This window comes from Gallinula chloropus, assembly GCF_964237585.1.
Source record: "Gallinula chloropus genome assembly, chromosome: 5".
NCBI classification, from domain to species: Eukaryota; Metazoa; Chordata; class Aves; order Gruiformes; family Rallidae; genus Gallinula; species Gallinula chloropus.
This window is the reverse complement of record NC_140090.1, coordinates 9,037,580-9,064,522: the sequence shown is the minus strand read 5'-3', so window position 1 is coordinate 9,064,522 and position 26,943 is coordinate 9,037,580. Positions and strand designations below refer to the sequence as shown.

The following is a 26,943-nucleotide window of genomic DNA, read 5'->3' as shown; positions in this document are numbered from 1 at the left end:
AGAGTAGTGATACAAGAGAGTCATGAAAGATTTGCTTTGCATGAGAACATGAAAGCTTTCACTTGAGACCACAGATTTCTTTGGGATGACACTGGAAATTCGTATCTGTACACCTATAATAGTTCCAGACCCACAGAAAATGAAACTCTGAATTGCAGAGTCTGGAATCAATGATTTTCTTATATATTATGGGATCTTCAAATTTCTCTAATTTCCATTTTGGTTTTCCCTTCATCCAGATCTGGAAAATTGATTTCTGCAGGTTTTGTTGTCATTGTGTTTGGTGCAACACACTTTGGGAAGAAGAAACCATCCCATCACAGGGGAAAGAGAAATGTAAACCACCAGCTAACTCCAAGAAAGACCATTGGGTGTCAAGTGCTCACAGAATTTTCTCACGGATTCTTGTGAATCCTGCCTGCTCCCGTTCTTCATGTCTAATTATTTACTGAACAGACAACTTAAGTAAGCAAAGAGAAGTAGTATTTGGAATCAACCTACAGTAAAAGCCAAAAGACCCACTCATGGAAATACAGAATAAGAGCTCGATTTTCAAGAGAGCATGAGGAACTGAGTTATCCCTTTCCCATAGAAATTCCAGCCCAGGAGTCCAAGAGCTGCCCAGAACTGTTGATGTGCAGGAGTAGATTTCACCTAAGAAAGAATTTCTGAGTGGGCACTAGTTACTTGCATAATTCAAAGTTTATGAGAACAGCAACTTTCCTCTGCCTCTGGGTTCTCTGCTTCTGCTTTTGTTTAATATTCTGTCTGTGTCTTTTCCAGTAGCTCCACAGCACGATTTTAATCCTAGGATAGCTATTGTCATGTTATTTATTATTTATGCCATGTATTCATTAAGAGCTTGGTTTAGTTCTCCCGGGAATTTCTTTGCTTTGTGCTTGTGCCCTTGCTTCCAGCCAGGCTTTCCAGGAAAGAACATTACACAGTGAGATCACATTTTCAGAGGCGCTTCACAATGAGAATGCAGAAAACAGTTCATACGTCCTGATGCAAGGATACACGTTGCCTCCCTCATCGGCTGGATATCTGTGGTTACCACCTAATTGCCGTATTTTCAAGAAGCTGGTCCGCTGTCAAGCCACAACTTATTTTCAAGCTCTCTTTATACTTCCATGAATAAAAATGCAGAACACATGGAAACACAATTTGCTGTCTAACTGTTCAGAAAGGCCCTTGGATCATGCATCACTTGGGCTTGTACCCTCACGGAGATAAGAGCGAGGGCATTGGCAGACTGCCTGGCAGTTAGACGTAGGCATTTTCCACACTGTGACTTTCTGGACAGTCTCACTACTCTTGTTCCCAGCTTACATTACTGATTGCAACAAGAATTTAATTTCTATGTAGTTCTAAAACCTGTTAAAGATCTCCACAACAGTGTGCATAAACCCAGCTTTAGGAGATCAGCATTGAGCAATTCCAAAGTCATCTTTTTTTCAAGCAAGGTACATATACTATTTCCATGAGTCAGCCAACTTAAATGCATAGAACAAATTTTTCCTATCACATTATTGTATATAGTAGAAAGGAAATAAGTTTCAAAGAAGATTTCTAATAGACTTTAAAGTAAGTTGAGTGTAGGGAAATATAATCAACCCTAGGAAGCTGTTGAATAGATTTTTTTCCTTAATTCTAAAACTGACTTAAATTTTAGAATTTTTATGAAAGCAGAAAGGCTAAATTTCCCAGAATTTGAAGCAGCATTTCCGTTTATCAAATGTCCCAGTCTTTGCTCATGGCTTCCTCACATTTCCACTTTTCATCTTTTAATCCTTCTTTCAGAAAAATGAACGCAGAAACAACAGGAGCAATAATATTTTGTGAAAGAAGAAAAAAAATAGGGGTAAAGCCTTGTTTACATGTGTGCTCTATGGTAACTATCATATCAAATCACTGTTAGAAAACAGGATACCCCCAAATCTCCTAGAGAAAGCCAGTGGAATTTGCAAGTAGCAATGAAAAGAATGTCTGAAGTCAGAAACAAGTGAACGATTTGGGAAATTTCAGAAGCTTCAGGTCAGAAACAAGTGACTTATTTCAGAAGTAACACTTTCAATGTAGATGTCTATATGCATGTGTACTTTCATATACACTAGCAACAGAGGCAGTAGAACCTGAATAGAAACATGTGCCATATCTCTGGTGGTTGCCCAAAAGACCAATACTTTGTTTTCACCTCACAAAGATCAACTAGTCCGCGAAACACTGCCATGCAGGAGGTAAGTATCCATACCGTTATGTCACATCCAGAGACACTCAGGTTAAAAGCCTTGCCCAAGGCCATGCAGCGAGTCAGTGGCAGAGTGGGGATGGCAACTGAGGGGGTTTCATAGCAGAACTCATGGTGCTCTTGTAACTGATGACTGAGGGGTTTGTCTAGGTACCTGATCATATTTTTTTTATTACTTTGAGGTCAAAGGCACCAAACATTTTCATTTTCGACATAACAAAAAAAAAAGCAGCACATTCTAGTTTGTAGAAGCAGCAGCAATTGTGCAGTGTTTCCAGTTGCTGGTTTTCAGAGGCACCTGTAAAATGCTCTTTTAGTTGTTACTAAAGGTTAAGCCTTTCCCTTGTTCTATCTTGTGCTAGAGACAACGACATGCCTCACAGTGAAGCCAGCTGACAAAACAGCAAAGGTGAAATTTCTTGCAGATGGCACAGAACAGAGGTTGCTGCCAGTACCATAGGGATGTAACTCAGCTAACCTCAAGGGCCAGTAAGATGTTCTGATAGAAAAGTTGTGTTAGAAGGCTGTGGTCAATGTAACTGCAACCAAAATGTAAGACCTAAGTCCATATTAAAAATTTTTAAAGAAAACAGAAGTTTTTTTAAGCATGTACTTGGTCCTGCAAATTCTGAAACACAAATACTGCAGTAACATAAAACTGATCTGACTGATATCAAATACCCATTATGATAAAAAAAAAAAAAATCAGTATACCGGGTGCATCAGCAAACTATGGAAGATTTCTACCCCCTCTTTTAATAACTTATCATAGAAAAATAGATAAATATATTTGTTTATGAACTGATAATATTTTCTTAAAGAATCATGATGATACATCCTGATAGTTTTGCACATTACCTTTCCAAATATACTCAGCCTCTTAGGATCAATGAAGGGCTGTTTCAATAGCGATCTGCAAGAAAAAAAGTTGTTGCTTTTTTAATTTGGTACAGTAAAATGGTGAATTTTACTTGTTGAATCTAGTATGCAAAGAAAATGATTTGTACAGTCAGGAATTGTCATACATGCAGATCAGGCAGAAGAACAAATTACACCAATAAAAGTATTATTGCATTGGGTAATGTGATTTGATTTCTAATTCCTTCTCTATATTGCAAACAGACTTTTGGGTTCATCTCACATAACTCAGATATCCGAATTTGAGCATCTTCCCTAATTGCCCATTTACATCTGATCTTCAGTTAGAGGTGATAAGAGAGATACCCTCAAACAGCCATTCTTTCTCATCCATGCTGTAAACCTCTCTCAGTTTGGGGAGAATCACCCTTCAGAAATGTCAGGATTCTCTACTGCCTAGAGCTTAAATGACTGGCTTTTACCATGTGCCTAGTTTTTCGAAATTAATGAAGGTAAGATGGATGCAAGACCTTGAATCTAGGTAATTATCCAAATAATTAATTCTCTCATCAATGGCCATTAATCAGCTATGGTCAATTTTATACAGAAAAGACAGAATAACCTGAAAGCAAAATCCAACTGCTTTTGAGGAGACCAATTTGGCCACAGTACCTCCTCTCAGCCAAGGGCACCCTGCCTTTTTCCCATTCAGTGCATCTAAAAAGAGGCCAGACGTAATTTAGTCTAAAACATCTCAGTATTTGACCAGAGAGCTCAGTTCTCACAGCACAGCACAGGTACTGCTTCTGATGGCCCTTCCACAAGGGTCACCTTGAACTCCTTGCTCATCGCAGCCTGTTCCTGACCAACATTAAGACTAGGAGCCCTGTTTCCCGAGTATGTCATGCCAGAGACCGCTGCCTACTTGTGTAATGGTTGAAGCACAAGCCCCTTTCATGTGAAAAAGACAAAAAAAATCTGGCTTAAGATGTGTCTTTCCTTGAGAATCCCCCCAAAAAGTTCATCCAGACCTTGATTTTGACATTTGTAACCTGAGTAAAGACTGTTGTCAAAGCCACATGTGATTACTCCACAGATGCAAATCACACTTTTCTGCAGCTGGTGGATTTATATCAGTCTAAGAATGAGAATGCAAACGAGAAATAACAGGTATTTGCCCAAATTTTGCTCTCATTTCCACCATTATAACTCCATTTGCTTTGTATGCCTGTTCTACAACTCAAAATGAGAGCAGCATCCTGTCATAGGGGCCTAAAGTATTGTGACACAAATGCAGTTAAACACCAACACATGTGCTGCAAGAAATTTTGCTAAGGAATGTAGACAAATATGAATTAGTTCTGATAGCATATTTAGATTGCACACAGAAGGCCAGCTTTATCAATGAGAAGCACCAACACAGAAAGCAAACACCTCTTTGATCTTTTATTTGCTGGTTGTAAAGAAAAGATTATGGTTTCAAAATTTGTAACAGCATTAAAAATAAACATTAACAGTATTCTATATGCAAAGAAAACATTCTGGGCAGTTTAAATTAGAAATGTTTTTTCATCAAGCTGGAGGCAGGGTAAAAGAGAAGAAAAGTTTGCACATACGTACTCTACAGCTGCTATTTGGTCCTTCACTTCCACTGATCCTAAGCATCGGTGGACCTCCTGTAGAATCTTAAGGCCTTGAAATCCACTCCCTCTGCCATCAAATCGAGCTACGATGACATTATCAGAGTTGACAAGCACTGAGTCCCAGTCAATGTGAAACTTATCTGTAACCAACTGGCTGCCTGGAGCTTCATCACTGCAAATACCAACACACCAGACACAAACGAAGACTATTGACAATGTGATGCACTTTGCCGTTCTCCGATATCTTATTTAACCTAGATGGCAGAGTTCAGTCGGTTATGCAATCCTGTTGGATTATTGTCACTTCCATCGATACCATCACATTAGCTAGAGCTGCCATCCCTGCAGTAGTAGTGGGAAAAATAATTTCTTTAACTTTATAACCACTGTGCTGCAGCATTGCCAATACCTGTATAAACCTTACAGAAATAAACAAAGCTAAAGCACGTAGTGCTGCTTATAGGTTAATAAAGTGAACAAACCATGTAATTGCTAAAGGCTAGCTCAGTTCCAAGAAGGCTCATGTAGAATTTGTTAAGTTACACCAAACAGACAAAAAGGAAAATTCATTCAGTACCCTGATTATGATTTTGTAGGATATATAATACTATTAAGAAGCATGTCATGTTAGAAAACAAAAATAATTGCATTGTTGTATCTTTGAATGGATTTTTTGGAATAGGGTACAAAGAAGACTAAAGTACACACTAGAGAAAATTATATTTTCGCTATACAAATTCATAGCAAGAAACAGATGCAGGCAGGAGTGGTAAGTTTATTTTATGACTAAAAAAAAGGTGCTTTACAGCAGAAAAGGTGGAATAGAATAGGAGAATGCAGTTTCTAGAGGAACAATAAGCATTTTCCATTGAAGCCAAATACACTATTTTTCTTCCAAAGAAAATAAAATGTCAGTTTTAAAAAGGAAGCTTGTCATTATTTTTCCCCCAAGATAAACACCGAGTAAGAGAGCAGGCTACCATGAAGTTGTAGAAAATGCAAAATACTTCTATGCAGGCTGTGTCTGCCAGTTGAATGCAAATTAAAATGTAAAAGTGTCTGTGCTGGCTGTATGTAAATTAGATTGGACAGTGTCTGTGGGAATATCTTGTCTAAGGTGAAAGAAAGAAGACAGAAATTACTATTTTGCCAAAGAGACATATAAACCTGGGGGAAGGAAAGAAAGATAAAAATCTCCTACAGTAACTACTGTCTTATATGTACAATAATGTGCTGGTCTAGTTTTCACTCTGGTAAACACAGGTAATCACTCTATTAATTGGTGAACATATGATGAATACCTATCTTCTTAGTCAGACCTACCTGTGTAGTTGTTGCATCACACACTGAAATTAGAATTACTTGGTTATGTTATGCCTGATTCATCATTATCTTGTGCATTAAGTTTATACTTGGCTTTATAAAAAGAAAGGAAGGGCATTTTTTTGTTTGTTTAACCAATTCTCTTGTGATTCTGCTAACTGCTAACAATGCAGAGCAATGAGTTTGGGAACGGTGATTGTCAAGTGAGCTCTGCAGAAAGCTCACGATTCAGAAGTATATTATCATTATTATTTATAATAAGAGCAAGAGCAGAACAATTCTTTCAATTTCTGCTTATCATACAGAGCAAGCACTCTACATTGCCACAGATGTTTTCACAGAGCTTTTATCACTACTTCCAATAGTAACAGCCTCAGACCAGTCATAATTATTTTTTAAGCTCTTCCAACCCTTCACAATAAGATGTCAGAAAGATCCTCTTTTGTCTGGGTATCTTTCCAACAGTTTAGTTCACCCCACAAAAGTGAAAACCTCATGAAATCAGCCTGCTTTCCTCTGACCTAATGTAGGAATAAAACAAATACAGTGTTCACATTTGTTTTGTACATGTTATATACCTAGCTGATACGTACATGTGTGTATATAGATACCTACGTGTGTGTTACACACAAAGACCCTTGGGAGCAGGGGAATATTCGTTACATTTGTAAGCCTTTCACTACACCAGAAAGCGCTTAAAATGAAAAAGAGTTTTAAATGAAAGACGATAACCTCCAAAAATGTCTTCTATTAAGAAAGGAACTACAGAGGGGACCTCAGCAGATTCTCAGTGAACGACAACCAACGGTGATGTTTTCCCAAGCTCCTTCTTTGGAGGACATAGCTGGGCTACTATTCGGCTCAAACCTTAAACAATATATATCTTCTGCTCCTGCATGATGGGTTGTTTGACACATTGCTTTCGGAAGCAATTTTGCAGCGGCTAATTTATTTCAAGAATGCCTGTATAAGTAGTCTGCGACAGACATTTACAGCTATTTCCATTGAGGTACATGTCAAAATTCCTATTAGCATCAAAAGGTCTCTTTACTCTTCAGCTGCTACCATAAAATGACACTGATTATCTGAGGTGTGCTTCTGTCCTCCACAGAGACACAGCATATATTCTAGGCCCTGCTTTCACCCTTTTAACACAGGACTTCTGCAAGGTAGTAAGCCTGCATGCAAGTTTGAACATCACCTCGAGGGCTCTGTAACAAAGCTAGTTTGTTAGTACAGTGCAATAATAGATGCACAGCCTGATTTGTGAACTTTGTCCTAGGATTACAGACATCTCAAAGGTCAGTTTTTGTTTTAGGCTCATCACTACTTGCAGCTTAATTACAATAAACTGCTGTTCAGTGGTACTCTCTTCACAGAATTATTCCTTGACCTTACTAGTAAGTCTGGAAGAAAGTCCACGCTGTTTATGTATAGGTGTAATATGAATGCAGAAGTTATCTTCCCACCCAACTGTAGATGGCCATAAGGGAACCATGAGCTAGACAAAGCAGCGCAGCAAAATCAAAGCCAGCACCAAAAGGGCTATGTGAATTTACAGACTCTTCAACATTCCTCAAGGGCTCCTTAAGGGGCATCATCTCCAGCGTCAAACAACAAGAGTAAAATGAGACTAATGAAGAATATGCCTAACCCTTCCTGATTCATATTTTCTTTGTAAGTGACAGCACTTGCACTTTCCCTGTTTTATTTTCGCTCCTGACTTTCAAGGTTCAGAGCTGCCTAGTGTGTGTCTTCGACGGTGACTACACTCGGATTACGAGTCCACCGTGGCAGCGCAACTGCTGACGACTCGGGCATACTGCTGAAGTTCACCACTGAGGTACCATTTAAATAGACAGAAGCCATCAATAATATCCCAATATCATTGACCTTAGTGAGTAATTTGTATGCTTCTTGCAAGGCACTCACATACATCTCGGGCTGTCTGGAAAAAGGGGCAGCTCATTGTAAGCTCATGTATTGCTGAAGAGAGAAGAATCTGTTCTTTCAGACTCTATAACCAAAAGCTTAAACTAAAGTCTCTGTTCATGACTTGAGTTACAGCCCCCAGGGAAAAATATGGTGTTAGCAGAGAGGTTGTTGCTGCTGTGCTCTGAGCAGTACTCCTCTGCCACTTTGCCATCACGACTGAGGCAAAATTTCTTCCAGATTTTGCACCACTTAAAAACTAAGTGGGAAGATTTTAAATAAGAGTTTTACAAGTTGCAGGGCTGACCAAGCAGTGGACAAAACAATTTTAAAAGATTCATGGTAAATAACTGCTATCATTGCTGCCTAATTTCCAGTACATCTCTTTTTACTCCTGTAAAACACTGAGTTGGATGCAGCGTATGGGAAAGGTATCTTGATAGCAAATATGTGAGAAGGATTAAAACACAGAGTATAAAATCCATACCAAGAAATATCACCAATAGAAGTCATTTGCTTACAGTGAAACTGAATGGGCAAAGAAGATCATTTTGCAAAACTGGCAAAAGAGCAACATTCCCTTCATTTTCAGATTTCAAGAGCATCTCTTTCACAAGCACCAGCTTCCAACCACATCTATCTCTGCTGTCCAAAATCAGGCTCAAACCACCTGAATAACCTCAAACATTGAGGACAGAAAACCCCCAATATTTTCTCTCTGTTCACATAGGCTGTTTAGCTCCAGCAGACTGCAACTAAACCCAGACTGTTTACAACTCCTCCCTGCAGATATGGTCAAGGTAAAGCACATCACCAGAAGTGATTCCACTTCAGACAGGACTGAGGTAGACAGCATAGTACAAAAAATCCTCCTGTTATTCTTAGCATATCTTTCTGAAACCCTTGAGCCTGGAGACGTTGAATTTTGAGAACAAGAGATGCAATGCTGTCCTGTGTCATCAGAAAAGGAGGTGAAGTTCTAGATCTCCTCTTGCCTTTCTCTAAGCAAGATTAAACAAGCATTTAATTCACACAGTAAAGTGCGTACTGCTGGGGGAGAGGAACTGGAGGCTGAAAGAGGATGGATCTTAGCTCAGCTATTCCCCAATTTCTTTTGGGGGAACAAGACTGAAGAGAAAGGCAGTGAGCAGGTTCATCACTGCCCATAGCATCAGGACTGCTTCTGAAATGAAACTGCTGGAGTTGCCCTCCAGTCTATCCCTCTTTTAGCCTAAGCTAAATGCATTTTCCCTCTGAGCCTTGAAAAATATTACAAGTTCAAAGAATGGGGAAGAAAATCTAAAAGAGTAAAAAAGAAAAGACTTCATCATGATGTAACAGTAACAGAACAGAGCAGTAAAATATTGCCACTCTCGGCAGAGACAGGATGAATACAGGCACTGGAAGGCTTGCAAAGCAATTAGTGATCATTCAGGATCCCAAAAGGAATAAACGTCACAGCTGTTTTACAGAGGAAGAACTGACCAAACAAAAAGGCTTTGGGGATGTGCTCCTTGGAAGCATACTGCAAAGCAGTGGGATCCCCAACGTGTTTTTACACTTCACCATGGAGCCAAACATTGTTTCCCCACTTGCCAGAGCTGCCACTTAGAACAAGAAATATCCTTCACAGTACATGAAAGATATGCAAGGCAGCTATTAATACACAAAGTGTTACCACACATCAAATCTTGTGTATTTCCCAGTACTTGCATTATGGCTCTCTACATTTCTTCTGGTCTTTTAATGAGTTCTTCCTGCAGCTGTATAAAAATCTTCACTTTCAACCCTACTGTCTTAACTTGCTGTCAGTCCCGAGAGTGTATTAACTGGAGGCGTAAACAGGTTTGATTGCCTGTTGCAAGGCCTCAAACTTTCATCGTTTCAGTAACAGGTGAAGTGATTCCTGTTTATTACCAAACTATAAGAAAACAAGTAAACAAACAAACTGACAGAAACCTCTTGGAGACAATTCACCATCACTTTGGAGAATACCCGTTGCTTTTCCCCCCTCTCAAAGATCAGAACAGCCTCTCTGCTGATTCAGTTTTACAATATCCACTTACGTATTGGACAATTTTAAATGGTGTTAAATAATAAATGCTGACATTTAAGATACATTATCTACAGATTTTGAAGGAATGAGGTTAATTATGTTCAAGAAAAAATAAAGAATTATTATCACCTCTCATTTTATTATCTAGATTAAATGCCAGAGACTTTACTTAATAATTTCCTGCGTGTTACCAAGGAGTATATCTTCCAACTTTTTTAATGAGTAAGGTGAGCCATAATGAGGAAATCAAGGATCTGAAATTTAAACTTTGATCTTAATTATATAAGAAAGAGATGATAATCACTCTTTCAGGCAATTACTGTACACCCCTCTAATCTATAGTGACACTGTATGTATTATATCAGGAGGAAACTGAGTGTGAAATGTATTAGTGGTTTAGGAGAACAAATGGAAGAAAGGGGAGTGTTATAATCCATTTAGCATTTTATGGCCTATGCATCACAGTTCTGGAAAGAAAAATAGTGCTAGCCAACATAACTGGTTTCTACATGAGACCTATCTGTTAGACAGTCCACCCTTAGAGATGGCTGTAAATTTTAACTTAGCAATACAGTGTTTTTCTATTTGAGCTACAGCATGCTTTGCTAATGGATGAATCCTCACAAAATCCTTATGATGAAGGTCACAGGATATTCAGGGCTTAGTCATTAAGTTGAACTGTTGTCTATGTGGAGCTGTGCACCCAGGTTTCACACCAAGACTAGAATCCACTGGTACAGGCTCCCTTCCAGGATTCAGTTTAACACTCAGACACCTGGGTGCCATGTTCAAATTTATCTGTAGGTATCCTTGCATGAATACAGGCCCCTTATTAAAGTCGTGCACTATGAAATGCCTACTAGCTTTCAGTGATTTGAAAAAACCAAATAATAGCAAACTTTCTCCCCTTTATCTATTTCCAAATTCTGTGATCATAACTGCTACCCTATTGATGCAGAGAGCACATTAACACCACACCGAAGCAGCTGCTGCCAATGAAAATTTACAGTAAAATTATGAATCTCAGCCATCAAGCCCCTCACTTTATTCTGAGCTAGCAAAACCAGCCACCAGTACAAGAACTCGGCAGGCAGAGAGGACACCACACAGACAAACCAGATCCTGGCAAAACGTAAGACGCAGGGAAGATGAATCTTCACCAGGAGCTTAAAATGACTGAAACAATCACTGCAGCAAAGCTGCCAGTCAGACCATGCTAGATTTTATATCCCATATGTACCCTTCTCCAGCTTAGGGAAATAAAGACTACATGCACTTAAAGGTTCATATGCACTTAACTAGGCATTAAATTTGCACTGCAGAGATATATTAGGTGAATTTCAGGTTTAAACTCACATTTCCCTTTCCTTCCTCTTTCCCTTCCCTCTCTTTTTCCTAAGTCCTCATCAAACTTCAGTACCACTGAGATGGAAAGCAAAAGCAACTACATATTTGCTAATATTTCCCTTTTCCAGATATATGTATCTCCTCTTTACATACATCAAAGTGCATGTTGCCTGGATCAAGATGTTATATAAAATGTCCTTTCTAAAAAATGGATATAGTTAAACCAACATTCTTACAAAGGACATTGGCAAGCATTCTTTTTCAAACTTTCAATAGCTGGAAAAATAATAAGAGTTGTATCAAGGCTGAGAATGTAAACAGGAAAGCGGGTGCAACTGAACAATATGAAAGGCAGAATTAGTTATCAGACACCAATACAACTCTAATAGTTCTAGCAGTAGGAACAGGGTGTTTCTTAATCAATCCCAATAGAACCACTCCAGGACTCAGGAAAGACAAATATCTGGGAAATGATACCATATATACAAGTAATCAGTGTTTCCTGTAAAGCTACATGTTCTTCTTGGACCTGAATACGACTTTTTTTTTTAAATACTGCCTCTGATAATGACAGGATCTCTATTTGGAGTTGTGTGGGTCAACAAATTACCCTCTGCACACACACAGATTCCCAACTCTTCCTTCTCAATAGCTAGGCAGAATTTATTAGGCTCAAATAATCATTCCACAAGGGAATCTCCCATAACTTCAGTGACAGTTTTCAGTTTTATATCTCATTTGGGGACATCTTTAACTGAAATAAAGATTGTTGGCAACCCGAGTTTAAAGCCTGTAAAAAGCTGCTAAAGAAATATTCTCTCTCCTCTGGGGAAGTGGAGGCACAACACATGCAACATTATATGAGCCAGGATAGATCTCCAATTTTCAGTTTCACACTTTCATTAGTGCATAGGGCTTTCAAAAAGTAACTCCTGTGAAAGCTGACGCTGAGAATTCAGTATTGCTGAACAGGTTTTGACTAAGAAGAAGCAAAGTCTCCACATTATAAATGTAGACACCACAATTTGTATTCATAAGTGGATGAATTCCCTTTTTATCCCACATGCACATCATAAAAAACCCCAAACAATTATAATACAATCCATACATTATGACTCAGCCACATTATTTGCTGACTGGACACTGACAACTTTGATAAATTAAAATTCAGACCTTGCCTCAATACTGTTCACAGTTATTTCAAGTCTTGATATATAAAACATTTTCATAATAATATTTCCTTGGCTTTTTTTTCCCTTTTACTGTCATTTTTGGCCTTGACAACCTGCAGGTTTGTGATCCTTCCCTACTGTCTCCTCAAGGTTCTACGTGAGCATAAAACCTCATCTTCTACTATAGGTACACATAGCAGATTATGTATCCTTACTCTCAGAAAAAAGAACATGCACAAGTGTTTGCAACTCCCTGCAATGCTGCTGGTTTCAATTCAGAGTTGCTTTGCCTTCAGCACACTTGAAAGACTGGCTTAAAATATAATCCCACTGCAAAATCACACTAGAAAATACTGCAAACATAAAACAATCCGTGTGTCCTGTTTCTCCATGAGAAAAGAAATACATGTTAGTGAGCCAGTCAAAGCAGTGAGCCTCCACAGCTGCAGATAAATACAAGTGGAAACCCTGAATTTTAAACATAAACAGGAATGCAGAAATAAGTGTATTTAGGCCTCTCGGTCCTATTATCTAAGATCTGATCTGAGTAGAGGAACTTGTGGTCACTCAGCAGCTCAAGCTTGCAAATTCGACCTCACATGCAACATTAAGGCTCCGGAGGGGAACTCCAGGGGATACAGCTCTGCTAATGTGGTATTCTCATGACTTTAGCAATGTGCTGCTGCATCTGTGTTGCCAAAATTCACATCAGTTCCTTCCAAATGAGACTGGAAGAAGATCTGTAGGTACAGAAAAGCCCTTTAACTCATGGCAGGTCTGAGCTCAGGTGGAGAGCAACAAATGATACCCTAAGCTGGTGTCGCTGGTTTTCCTAGGCAGGGTGCAGGTATGAAAAGGACTACTCCTTTCCTCTGCTACACATTCTGTAGACAAGGAACTTAAAAGCTGACTGTCTGTGGAAGAAATACACACACTATATCATTTTAAAACAACAGGATGCCAACGAGTACCTCTTTCCTCCCAAGCATCAATGGACTTTGGATCATGCCTATAATGCTTTCAGCCACTGATGCTCACAAATAAGTTTTTCTTCTTTCCAGTGTTCCAAAAAGCAGTTTGGCTTTATGCACCTTAACTGAAGCCCCCTACCAATCTCTACCCATTGCTACCAGGAATGAAAAAAAAACAGCAGAAAAAAAAGGTGCACACGGTCTGAGGGTAGGGATCAGTATGTGGCCAGGAAAGCCTGCAGAACTACTCATGGTTACATCATCAGAAGGGCCAGTGCCTCATGTATTGAAAAGTACGATGAAGTAGAGCTGGATTTGAAAAGCTCAAAACCCCCCAGGCTCCTATGACAGATTACACCTATAACAAAATCTTCCTGAGACAAGCCTTTTGATTTATCAGCTCAAATCTGTGAGGTTATTCTCTTACACAAGGTAAAAAAAACCCAAAACATTTTCTTATTGCAGAGTTAAATGTTTTCTATGAAATACTTTTTTATTATTTTGAGTGATTCTGCAGAGGTACTTACATTATTAATAGAAGGGGATACTGGTTTCGATCCATGAAATCTTTTGGCAGTGACAACTGTAAAGGGAGTTCTTTTAAGAAAAGAGCAAGACATTAAAGGCTGGTAGTTACACAGATGAAAAACAGTCACATTGCAAGAAAGCTTTTGGTTTGTTAAAATAACATTTTGCCAAATTTACCGTAATCCTCAATGTGAAGCATTTTAATTTCAGTCCTGGAATTCTTTTTTTTTAAAACAGCTTCTTTCAACACAGCGTTATTTTCCAAAATATAAAACTCTGTAGAAAACAGGAAGAAAACACAAGCTGAAAGGTACAGAGGATCATCAGAGCGGAGATAAATCAAAATGCAAAAAAATTAAAAGAAAAAGAGACAAATGTGCAGTGATAAATCTCACAAATGAATTCCTTCTGTAACTACTTTTTTATAATACGACTGCTTTGCAATTCAGGAACTGAGCAATCAGCTTAATTCAAAACATATACATCTATTCCATTTCCTGGCTTCAGAAGGCTTTGTTTTCCTTACACACTAACAATGAAATTGCTGATGAACAACATGAATACCAGTATCCCTGACAAAGACTAACAGCAGCTGTTACAGGGAAAGGCTAGTCTGCTGGGCAATAGCCTAAGCCTCAAGCAGGCATCCTTTTCAAGCTCCAGACTCCAAGTCAGCATTTAGCCAGCTCAGCTCTACTTGATCACTGCATGTCCTTCTCTGTCTTCTTACTTCAGCCAAGAGCAAGATTGCAGTTCGGTTCAAAGCTGCAGGTGGATTTGAAGCAAACCTTTTGCACATGAAAGAATGTCTAACTAGTTCTTTTTTATTATTAATATTATTATTTCTGTTATTTTTTACTCAAACTGCCAATCTTGCTTCCGAAATGTGTATTTTTTTCAATTAAACAATAAACCCTCTACTTAGGGCCAAACCGGATAATCTAAGGAGAATGTTTGTTCTGGGCAGTCAACCAAAATGGTATAATTATAGTCTCAGGATGGAACAATTGAAGTAATCATTAATCATTCTTTTATGAATTGAAAAGGATAATCTAATCTTCCACTGAAACATTAATGGTAAATTAACTCTCATTATTTGGTTTCTTGTTGTGACAACAAACAATGTCCCTTTATCCTGACTTGCTTTGTTTTGCCCTAAGACGCTGTGCATAAATCTCTTTTACAATAGTTCACTTTCAACAGTATTTTTAGATACAAGTCATAAAGAGCAAAAGTCTCTCTACAGAAATCAATGAATTTACTTCGAGCTGCAGCTACTACCCCTTAATGAGTCAGGATGAAACTCCCTCCCATCAGTACAGTGAATGAGTTTTCAACAAAAGACAAAGAAGCCAAAGTGCAGCCATTCATTGACACTTGATAGCATGGTCCCATTGATTACTATGCTACTTCAGCATGTGAGGTTAGATTGTGACTGGACAGTGGCTGGCCCATGACAAAGGGGATGCAAATGAGATCAGTTGAGGACTTTCGGATTCTGGGAAAAATTCAGGGCATAATCTTTTGAATGAAATTAGGATGGGCAAGGATTGGCGTAGTGTTTTTGAATTGAAAGATATCCCCTTTCCTCTAAGTCACACCTTCACACTACATGGAGTCACAGTGGAGTTGGAGGTAGCGTGGTTACTCATATTGTGCCAGAGAAATACCTAAATGAGGACAATTGTGCTGCTGATGAACAGTCTTCCATTAGAAAGCACCTCAGGCAGCCAGGAAACAGCAAAAGATTTGGTGTTAATGTACAGAAAACAATTAATAAAACTTGAAAGTTAGGAATATTGAATAACCTCAGAAGATGCCTTTATTCTTGGATCTGCTATCTTTAAAAATGTCAGAATTTGAGAAAAATAAGAAAGGGACTAAATTAATCCTGTGTAGACCAGACTACATGATCTATTGTCCAAGAGCTGTACCTTACTTCAAGATAATTGGATTGTAATTTTAAAAACATCTCCAAAGATACAGATGTAACTGAAAAATAATTTACACAGAAAATGCAATGGATGAAGAACAACCTGTCTTCTAATTAAGTCAAGTTTAAACAGAAAAGGAATGGTATCCTCTTAGCATAAGACATATCCAAAAAGCCTGGGGAAGTTGTAGTCATTTGATTAACTTCTTTGCTTATCATTTATAGATGTGGATGTTGCTAAAAGGTAATGAATGGAACTTTATATGAATGAGCCATCTACTAGTTTTCGTTTACTTCTAAATGCCCTTCCCCTCCTCCACCCTCCCCAAAACAATCAAGGATGGTAATAAAATATACCCATTCCATACTCACTTGCAGTATTACTTGTACTGTGAACACTAACAACTGGAACGCCTGGCCCTGTTTGGAGGAGAAAATAAAAACAGAGAAGTGCAGGGTGGTTAGTAATCACTATTTCAGCAATAAAGCATGAGAACACTAGCTACTACATAAGACCAGAGCCTGGAAGCCCCTATACGCTCTTCCCTTCAAACAGAACAGTAACTCCACTGGTGCCTTTTGGGAAGGACACAGGTTACACTATGGTATGAAAGAAGCATGAGGTGGAGATGGTGTTCTGGCTGTTCAGCAAGCAGTCCAGACACCTGCACCCAGAAGGAGGTTTTTGTTTGTGTGGGTTTTTTTTTTTTATAAACTTCATGTTTTTGCTATAAGTGAAGAATAAAAAAATGACAGAGGCACTTACCGGTATTACCTAAAATACAGCAGTTTGACAGTCAGAAACAGTAACTTCAGGTTTACAGGGAGGTGAATCAATGACAATATTTGCTATTTGCTACAGAGGTGTTGCAAAATTATCATATATTTCATTTAATAATCTGTTTAAGAAGTTCCTTTGGTATGCCAGCTCTGCATGACAACAGCGTCATGGTTGAACCTATTGCATTGCTATAATGCAATCTAAATTTGTTTCAGTATCATGTCTGATACTACATTTTACCATATTACTAAGTAACCAAAAGCACCAGGCAGGAATAATCCTCCCTGACAATAGGTACTGTGCAAATGCACAACATGACATGTAAACCTGCAGTGACCAAGCATTCAGCATACTCAGAAGTATAGTTGTTTTTGCTGCCCCTGCTCTGAGGACCCCCTGCCTAGCGTAAACCTGCAAAAGATAATGTTGCATCCCCATCCCCAACACGGAATTTGTGCACAAAGAACTTAGTTTTTGTGAGCCAAGAGGTTAAATTTCATGCAGGCAGTCACTACTTGGCTAGGAAGGATCATACAGAAATATCCCTGAGGATGCCAGGGCAGATGAAGGGGTGGACCCTAGGCATTTAGGAGTTAAGACTCCTTATTTTTTGAGAAAAAAAAAGATTCCCTTTGAGAGCAGTTCAGAGACAAAGCCTAATTTATGTGTTTTGAGTCATCCTGAGAGGTTGTCTCTCTCAATTAATTATGACATGAGCCTAGGGAAACTTAAATACCTGAAATAAGTAGCAAGATGCCATTCATGGCCTCTGACAGCCTCCACTGAAAATTTTTATCAATTTTGTTCTCTGCCCCAAGGGAGGATATTGACAAAAATTGTACAGGTAAATTGGTGACAAATCAAAGCTTTCTGCTTTAGCTCTTCAAGCAGATAATTTCTTCAGCTGTCTCTTTTTAGTCTGGTTTCCTTTTTTCCAGCTCTTTTTATTTCTGAATTTTCATTTTGCTTTGAATTCTGATTTAAGAAGGACCATTTTTAGAGAGGAAAACATTGGCTTCTTCCAGGCTGGGTCTATTTGTCATACTAAAAGATGGAAGGATGATGACAGATTTTGAAAACAGGAGATTACAGTAGATTAAAAAGATGATCAGAAAAGTGAAAGACAGACCTGTGTTACAGGCAGTGTGTTGCAGCTCAGCAGAACTAAGCACAGCACTTGGGTTTCCCATTGACCTCCTATAACTAACACTAAATCCACAACTTCTTTCCTGCTGTATAAAATGGGAAAAAAACTATTTCTTCCTTTGGGAATTACCCTATTTGAGTGGAGAGATTAACATCTGTTAGTGTTTATGAAGAGCTAAAGGAAAAACCCACAAGCAGTAATGAAAATAAGCGTAAAGGGCGCGCTTGACAAAACTGAGAGGCCATAGAGTCGGTCCTCCATCTACCAGGTTAGAAATAACTCCTCAGTCAGGAGAGTCTCTGGAGATGGATACAGCTGGTACAGTGAGACAGATCTCCTGGCTGAGGGTAACTAAAAAGGAAAAAAACTATCCTAATAAAGGTCCTCACGAGTAAACCGGAGGTGGAAGAATTGAAACTTGTCTAGATCAAACCAGTTGAGAGTCCCCCAAGGATTTTTCTGGGCAAATTGATTTTGTAACAATTCAGTCAGGCTGTTTGGTGTTGGAAAACGAATGTGTATGCACAGAGGTGTGGTGACATCTGTCTCCTGGAAGCAGTTTACCAGCGACTCCCCACAGCAGACTTTTAATGCCTGCTCTACAGTGCTGCTGTCAGCTTTGATGCTGTTAAATATCCGCCCCACCATGGGCATTTGCAGAGCTGTGGCAGTACTTGGGTACACACTGCTGCCATAATTTTCAAGCTCTTATGAAATACAAGAGAAGACTCTCTGAACTGACTCTATACATTAACATTCGAGGTCAGAAAACTTAATGATGGTGTTTTATCATCCCTGCCCAACACCTGCAGCTTCGAGCAGTGTTCTGGTTGCAACTCAGTGAAGTGTAGGTTTAATCCTGGGAGGATGATCTACAGTCTTACCAGCTCAAACAGAGAACTGCCCTCTCCAAAGTCACTGAAAGTCATGAGCTTGTGAGCAATTTCACGTGCAACCTCCTACTGGCATCCACGTTTTTATATCAGAGGAATACATTAAAAAGTACAGGCTGAATATACTTTGCTAAAATAATAAGAGGCAGCTATGCTTTTGGGCACTAGCACATTGCTGATTCATGGCAAAAAACTTCCCAATTTACCAGGCCTTCCTTTGCAGGAATCTGAGACTTTCCCCACAGGGACTATGCCAAGCACAAGGGAAAACTGCTTAAACCATGAGGAGCTCATTACTACTGCAGTCTTTACTCAGATAAGGGCTTCAGGATTAGGTCCATAACTTCTGCTGCAGCTTTAACCATGTATAAACCATACAGTTAGTGTATTATTTTTTTTTTGTCTAATCAGCTATGTATTATAGGTGCAATTCCACACCAAAAAAAACCCAACCTTATTTTAGCCAATATATATTCATAGTTTGTCTGTGTGAATAAATTCAATTCTCAAGCCAGCAGATATTTTATTTTTGTGAAGGAAAAAAAGAAAAAAAAGTATAGTTGCAAGTGAAATAGAAAAAAATGCATGCAAATAGAATGGGCTATTCACTCCTATTTCAGATGAATTGTGTTCTACTCTTTTCAATCTGATGGCAGTTGAACAAAAATACTGGGAGAACGTCGCCTGTAAAATATGGCAAGTTTCAAGGTCAATAGGTCTAGCTATACTCTTTATTATTGATTGTCTCATGCTTTTCTGAACTTGTTTAATCTTACTTATTTATGGGTGTTCATTTCCCAGGTGGAGGTAATAAATTCCTCAGTGTGGGAAGGTTCTAATTTTCTGTTTATGCATATCACCTCTGAACCAGATCGGCGCCATTTGGTGCTGCTGCAGCTAATGATAAAGCCCTAAACGTTCCTTATTGCAACTGTGTGTTGACAAAGAGGATCTGTCTGTGTGGATTAAACCATAGCAGGCTTTTGGCAGATACACACATACATGTACACATGTGGGTGAGTGGTACAGATATACGCATCCATATGTACGCACAGAGAGAGACAGCGTTACAGAAAGCAGGCCCTCCTTTTTTAGCTAGGTGTAACTGCACAAGATCGATCCCAATATGTCATATGATGAATCTGTTACTAACCACAGCACCACCACTATAAATTCCACATTTTTTTTTGATGAAAGATTTTTATTTAGGGTGAATTTAAAAGTCAGTGTCCTTTACAGGGACCGCATGGCTAGGGCTGGAGCAGCTTTCTGTTTTCACTTGTTATTTAGCTTTTGCACAGAACATCTTCACTTACACTCTTGCAATAAGCTCTGTAAAGAACTTTGAGCAATCCACTACTGAGCTAAATGTTAGACTCCAGCCTAATACACTTCTCAAGGGAACACACTAATTCAGAATCAAACACAAAACTATTATATGCTGTGTGTTGGACTTACCTTTACAGTGCAGTAAAAAATGCCTATTCATGGGGCTAAACTTTGCACTGAAGTATGTGCACTGGTCTTTCAAGAAGTTACATGAGAGACACTGACGATTCAATGATCCCACTGTTGATACACTGGGGAAAAAAATGATTAGAAACATTTTCCATTAGAATAAAATACAATGAAATGAGAATTTACTCATTACACTGATAAAATTTGTTTCAGTCCCTAAACTTGCCAAAATACAACTGTCTTACTTTGTGCCTGATACAAACAGTTTGCAGAAGACTCAGTGGACTACTGTTCTGTAAACTGGGCAATGTGGACAGGATCCAAAGCCTGTCCAGAGCAGGACTGAAATTCCAATAACTAGCAGGGCTGCAGGATAACAATGGTAGTAGGACAGCATGAAAAGCCTCATTAACTTCAGATTTAAACACTGAGGTTTGTGTAAGGAGGATGTGCTTTGTCCACACCCCCTAAATCGCATGAGTAAACTCTGCAAATACTATTTTTATTTTAAAAATAATGTTGTATCACATGCTTGCACTCATGTTTAGTTTTCTAGATGCTTATAAAGGACTAGCGAAGACACAAGTGGTAAAAACATTTTGTGATAAAATCTTTTCCATTTCTAAAAGAATGTAAATATCATCAGCATTTTCAGTTGTGAAAAACTGTGATTCTCTCCTTGTTACTGCTCAAGTGTACCAATTTTTACACAATATAAATGATTACCCAAGCCCCAAAGCAGCAATTAAACTCACAGAACTTCATCACAGCAGTTAGGGCTTGGGATGAAGAAGCTGTTAACACAGCTCCATGTACTTCTTACCTATGTAGCTGTCTTCCTCTTGAGGATTCTTCAGTGCTTAAGAAGTAACTGTGCCCAAAAGACAAAGTTAGCTCAGTTTGCTATACTGTCATCAGACAGTGTTGTTTAGAGAAGTGAGAGATGTCACAAATGAAAGTTTTTTAAAATTAAAAATTCCCAAATATACATGAAGATCAAATACTTATAGATAAACCTAAGCTCCAAGATTAAACTTACACCAAATACACACAGTACTTATTTCAAATGCTACATGATTTCATATTAAAACAGTGATGTACACAGTTTTGTGTGATTTCTGTTTGATTCCCACAGTACTCAGGAGCTCCAGTAGAAACCAGGCCCCCTTTCTGCACATTACAAATACAGAAGAGAAAGTTTGTCCTTCACTCCAAGAGTTTGGAATATAAATCTAATGAATAAAAAAAGGGCATAGTGAAATTATATCATAAATAACAATAGGCCTTATGACACCCAAAAGCCATGCTTAGCTGCAAAAAGACTTTTTGTTCTATCTAGAGCCAGAAGCCAGCACCCTTGGCAATGGTTTAGGTACAAGGTTGCGTGGGTAGAAGGGGCTTAGTAGACCTGCTACAAGAACATCAAGACCAGTTCTTGATGTGTGACAAATGAGATCTCACAGAGTCTGAGCCTGAGAAGCAGGACTGTAAGGAAGTCCTTTCAAGCATCTGAGACAACCCATATGAAGTCTGCCACCTCTCTGCAGGCTGACTGCATCCAGACCTCATTTTTCCATCCAAATCTTGAAGAAATATCAAGAAATGGTCTGTGGCTATATATTCAAAACCCATGGAAGGAAAAGGTTGTTTCTCAGAAAGGGTCAGAAATGTTTTTTTCTCCAGTACTGGTGGAGATGACAGGTACTGCTGCAGCCTCAAAAAGGTCCTTGATGAAATACCATTGATTTTAAATAAAATCTGGGGAGCGGGAGGGTTGCCATGCACAGGTATACATGGAGATTAACCATGGTTCCCTGAAGTTATGTGGAGCCTTCGGATGTTTTGTGTCAGTTCTGTACTGTTTCCAAAAATCACCAAGTCTGTGCTGCATTTCCTTCTCACCATAGCACTAAGATGGGCTTTGGAAAGGTTTCTGACTGAGCTGGGTGAGAATCAGAGGTTTGGATAATCTCTCTACATAATTTGAATTCACGAGTTTAAATCAGATGCCCAAAATCCAGAGACCTCATGTAGTAACCAAGCAAACATGAAAACCGAAGAGTTGGGGTTTTATCAAGTACTAACAATTTACTATGACTTCTTATCTGGGAAGCAGGAAAGCACTCAGAAAAATGTTATTACTGCTGCATTGTGTGCTGCTTTCTTTTATTTACCTGATGTCATGGTACGCTCTCTTTCCCTCTGCATAAAAATGCACACAGTAATACTCCAGCAGATAATTGTCTCGCAACTGCTCTTTATAGACTCAGGAGCATAAAACTTATGGCAATGCTCAAAAATGAAAGAAATACTGTTGTTTAATTTTAGATATGCTATTTCCAGTTAAATGGAACCCACTTTAATAACTCAGGTATTTTCACAGACAGAGAGATTAGTGCTTACATCTTCTGACTATTTTCATCGTACGCCAGGATTTTGATAACTTCCCAGTTTCCTGATGTCAAGTGTCTCACGCTGATTTGTTCACTTTTAGCCTGGAAAGAGATGTCAAACATTAACTTCCACCTAGTCAAGTTTTTCATCACCTAGCACGACTGCCTGCACATGTCCTTCCCAATTACAGCTTTTCAAACATTAATATGCAACACACCATCTTTAAATCACAAACTTCACGTTTTGACAGGCCTGAACTTCAAGTATCCTTTCCCTCCCACATATAAACTTTTCAAAGTCACTAAACCAAAATCATCTGTTTGCAATCACAATTTTTCTTCCAGTTGCCCATATGTCAACAAACAACAGAAGTCCTATACATCAAGCCATGGATCTTGTCATTACATGTATTTTGTTCCTCTGAGTGTTTCTTTTCCACTACAGTGGCACAGCAGGGCAATCTGACCCAGATCCATGTAACCAAAACTCTGCACCCAAGTGTGCTCACCAAGCATTCACATTTATCACCTGCTTGTACCGAGCCAAGATTACTGCACAGATGCTGTGCCAAGACAGGACATCACCACCACCTGCATCTGAGGAGGCAAGCAAAACCTCTATGAGAAATGAGCTGCACAGCCTCAGGCACAGAAGGTCACAGGATCTAAACCTGCTCCATCAGGCACTCTGGAGAAGCCTCTCTTTATCCAGGGTCTTAGGAATGTCTCAGAGAGACTCCAAATGCTTACAAGTTGGGGAGCACCCCTGGTTCCCTCACATAAATTATTTCTATCTCAGTGGGAGTCCAGGAAAATAACTGCTACAAGGGGAAATTCAAAACCTCTCTCAAAGAATTTGACAGGAGTTTTCCCTGCCAGAGCATCAGGAACTGAATTAGGAAACACCAAGATGTACTGCTTACACAAAACACTTTGGATGGAAGCTGCTGTGGACTCAGACACAGGCTAAAACCAATGAACTCTGAAGAATGAGAAGCTCATTTGAGACTCCATTATGGTGAAATTGTGGCTTAGGTTGCTGAAGATTAAAACATCAACCCTCACTATAATACAGTATGAACATAAGAGTCTTTCCTATGCTAGGGCTACGATGCTTGGCCTGGGTCTAAAAATGCTTATTTTTCAAATTCAAGACAAACTTTGTAAAGAAAGGAAGTGATACTTAATCTTATATGTCAGCTGTGGTGGGTGAAACCAAGCTGTTGGAGTTACAAAGGAGGACAGATGAAGGATCTTCTTATAGTGCTTTCTGGCCTTGCACCCCATGAATCCGGAGCACCCATCTGTGCCTAAGCACAGTGGCCTCAGTGGTTACATGGCCCATAAAATGTCATAAAGGCAGAAAGTGTTGTGTTTTTTTCTTAATCCCTGTATTTCTGAACTGCATCCTGTAACCACTGAGTTCTGCATCAGCAGCAGCAATAACTAGAAAGCAGAAAACACTCAAGCACACTCATGAGACATGTCTGGAAATGACAAGGCAGAACCAAGCCCCTTAGAAGTGATTTCTTCTCTAACATCCACAAGGAAAGAATGAGGTAGTCACTCTATGACAAATCTTGCAAGTACCAACTGAAGTCTGGACGTTGTGGTAGGTGCTGTATGTATGTTTAGGATGACAGTTTCCTGGTTCAGGAAGGTTTTGATAGTGCTCTTCTCAAGAATGATTAAAATACAAATTAGTGCTTTATTAATTGTAAGTGACCGTTTCTTCTCTAGTGAGAGAGGAGCTGCAACTATTGAAAGAGATATTTAAATATTGAGATCACAGAATCTAACAAGAAAAGGCAATAAAAAGCCCAGCCAAGCATTAATAAACATGGTTATTTTTCAAGGTTACAGCCATAATACATAATTTATGAAGCTTGCAGGAAGTTTTTGCCTTGATCCATTAAAGTTACTTTTTAATTCTTATTTTGTGGTTAGAAAAAAGAGACCTTCTAGAGTTGCAAAACCCCACGTAAGAAATTTCTAGATACATAACACGACTCAAGCCATTTTGAGATTAGTTTAAATATTTCATATGCTACTAAAAGCACTTGAAAACAATAAAACACACATTGAGCCCTCTACATTCAGACAGTAAATAATGCATGATAGACAGCAACCTTCTAAACGGCAACCTCCCCTTGCAAGACTTAATTAGAGGCTTCTGCTAACCAGCTTTGATTCTATCATTGACACATACTTTTCTGAAGTACAGTCAAAGAAATGCAGCCCAAGACCATCACTGGACATCACCTGTGCTGTAGACGGGCAGATAAGCCCCAGGGATGGAATGACCCTAGAGGAAGCCATTAACATTTACTTCTTTGTGGCTGTATGTTCATCTTGGTTCTGTATTTTAACTTTCCCACACTTGGAGGCCGATTTCTCTGAGAATCTGAACCCTGATCTCCAGCATTAACCGAGCTCCATCACAAAATCACCTGGGTACTGGATACTGGCTGACTGCTTTAAATTCTACAGGGCACCTGCTATGCCGCTGTGGCTCTCACAAGGTGTGACAAACATCTGATGTGCCAAAAGACTTTATGTGCAACGGTTAATATAATTTTTATGCCTCCATGTTTGCTTTAGAAATAATGGACAATCAGATTAATGCACTGTGTAAAACACATCATATAAACACATTTCCTGTCCTTTATTGCTCTGTATCAGCCCCATTACCACACAGAATGTTGCTTATTGATGAATAATGGTTGATACATGGGATATCACATTCCCTCTTCTTCTCAGGAGCAGCTACATATTTAAAGCCAAATTTCTCATTGGTGATACCATTCAGACCTGTTTATTCATGGTGATGGCAGTCAAAACAGAAGGTTTTTTGATTTTTGAAGCTGAGCGGTACCCAGGGCTCTAAGTGTGCCTAAAAGGGATAAAATATTAAATTCTTAATCATAGACTTGACTATTCTGGTGGGACTAAAACATGTATTCTGAAGTAGATATATATTTATTGGCGCAATTCAATGACTGGGCTTAATCTTTTGCTTAAGTATTTCCCTGAATTAGGATCGACTTAGTTTGGTTCTTTGTAGGAAAACATGTCAGATCCTACAGTTTTAAGGCAAATTTGATTGTATCTGTAACACCCGTGGGAATTTTGCAAGTTAATTTTCAGAGCTACATATTTTTTACCTGTTTTACAGATACTTATTCATATTGGAAAAGGGAACCAAAATAAGACCTGATTGACTACATGGTTTTGTTCTGGTCTGAAATTTTGTATGGTTGCTGTGTTAATACACCTTTACTGGATCATCTTCTGAGTCACTGTTTTCTTTAGAAGACAGAATTTAACATGTCTTTGATCTGTTTTTTCTTCTCTGATTCTTCCTTGATATATTTACTCTAGGGAATGAGTATCTTGTTCTTGCTTCCTCAAGTTAAATTTTCATTAAAGTTCTTCTGCTCTTTTTCTGTCTGTGGTACGCTGTGAACATATTTCAGACTTAATAATGTTCATACCAGAACACTCTCATAAAAGGAGATAATAGAGTTGCCTGGTGCCAAGTCTGCTATTTTGCTGTTTTGAGTACCTTGATAAACCCTCCCATGTTGTATGGCTCTGCTAAAGTACCTGGATTAATGCTCTGCTGATTTAAATAGATGCCTTGGAGTGTTCCGTTCCAGGGCATAATTTCCTTTATTAGTTCATCACAACTTCATATTGGTGACCTTCAAAGTCATAGTGCAAATTCATCTTCTTTCAGATTGTTCTTTGGGAAAAGCAATGACCCTGGGAAATGGAAGCCACTGGAAAATGTTGGAAAGGGTAATAGAAGAGTGCTAATTTCCACAAAATTTTAAGCTTTGGGTATTGCCTCCCTTTGTTTTTGTATATAAGAGTGGAATTCTGAAAAATTCTGAATTGACATTTTAAATTATACTTATGTATGTGTAGTGTATAAAATGAGTGTTTCTGCAGGTCTCTCGAATTTCTGCAGCTATAAAACATTATTTTTGACAGAAGGGTTTAACAGGAAAACATCTCTGCTTGTCTACAAGGTACATACAAAGCATGAAATCTTCCAGATAAAGCATATTAGAAGTACCTTTCGTTTAAAGACATTATGTGCCACCACAGTGGAGGTCTAAGAAATGAGACTGAGCTCCCTCTGTTCTGCAAGAAGTTATAAAAATATGTCCCCCTGACCGAGTGACAACCTGGTCTGGACAAATGACCATGACACAAATATTCAGACTCCACTGAAGTGCAAGTCTTTGCTTG

The 26,943-nt window shown here is 38.8% G+C and overlaps 1 protein-coding gene across 3 annotated transcripts in view; it reads right to left on the bottom strand.

Annotated features, from left to right (window-relative positions):
• The window catches only part of DPP10 (dipeptidyl peptidase like 10), a gene marked incomplete at both ends in the record, with an annotated part of 501,348 nt that overhangs the window by 4,982 nt on the left and 469,423 nt on the right, over window positions 1-26,943 (bottom strand). For all 3 annotated transcript variants that reach the window (XM_084265745.1, XM_084265746.1, XM_084265744.1), the window contains 8 exons: window positions 3,110-3,164; window positions 4,730-4,924; window positions 14,081-14,150; window positions 14,259-14,357; window positions 16,387-16,434; window positions 20,294-20,415; window positions 21,117-21,164; window positions 22,697-22,788. In XM_084265745.1, coding sequence (XP_084121871.1) covers window positions 3,110-3,164; window positions 4,730-4,924; window positions 14,081-14,150; window positions 14,259-14,357; window positions 16,387-16,434; window positions 20,294-20,415; window positions 21,117-21,164; window positions 22,697-22,788 — 729 coding nt within the window. The remainder of the gene's footprint in view (window positions 1-3,109; window positions 3,165-4,729; window positions 4,925-14,080; window positions 14,151-14,258; window positions 14,358-16,386; window positions 16,435-20,293; window positions 20,416-21,116; window positions 21,165-22,696; window positions 22,789-26,943) is intronic.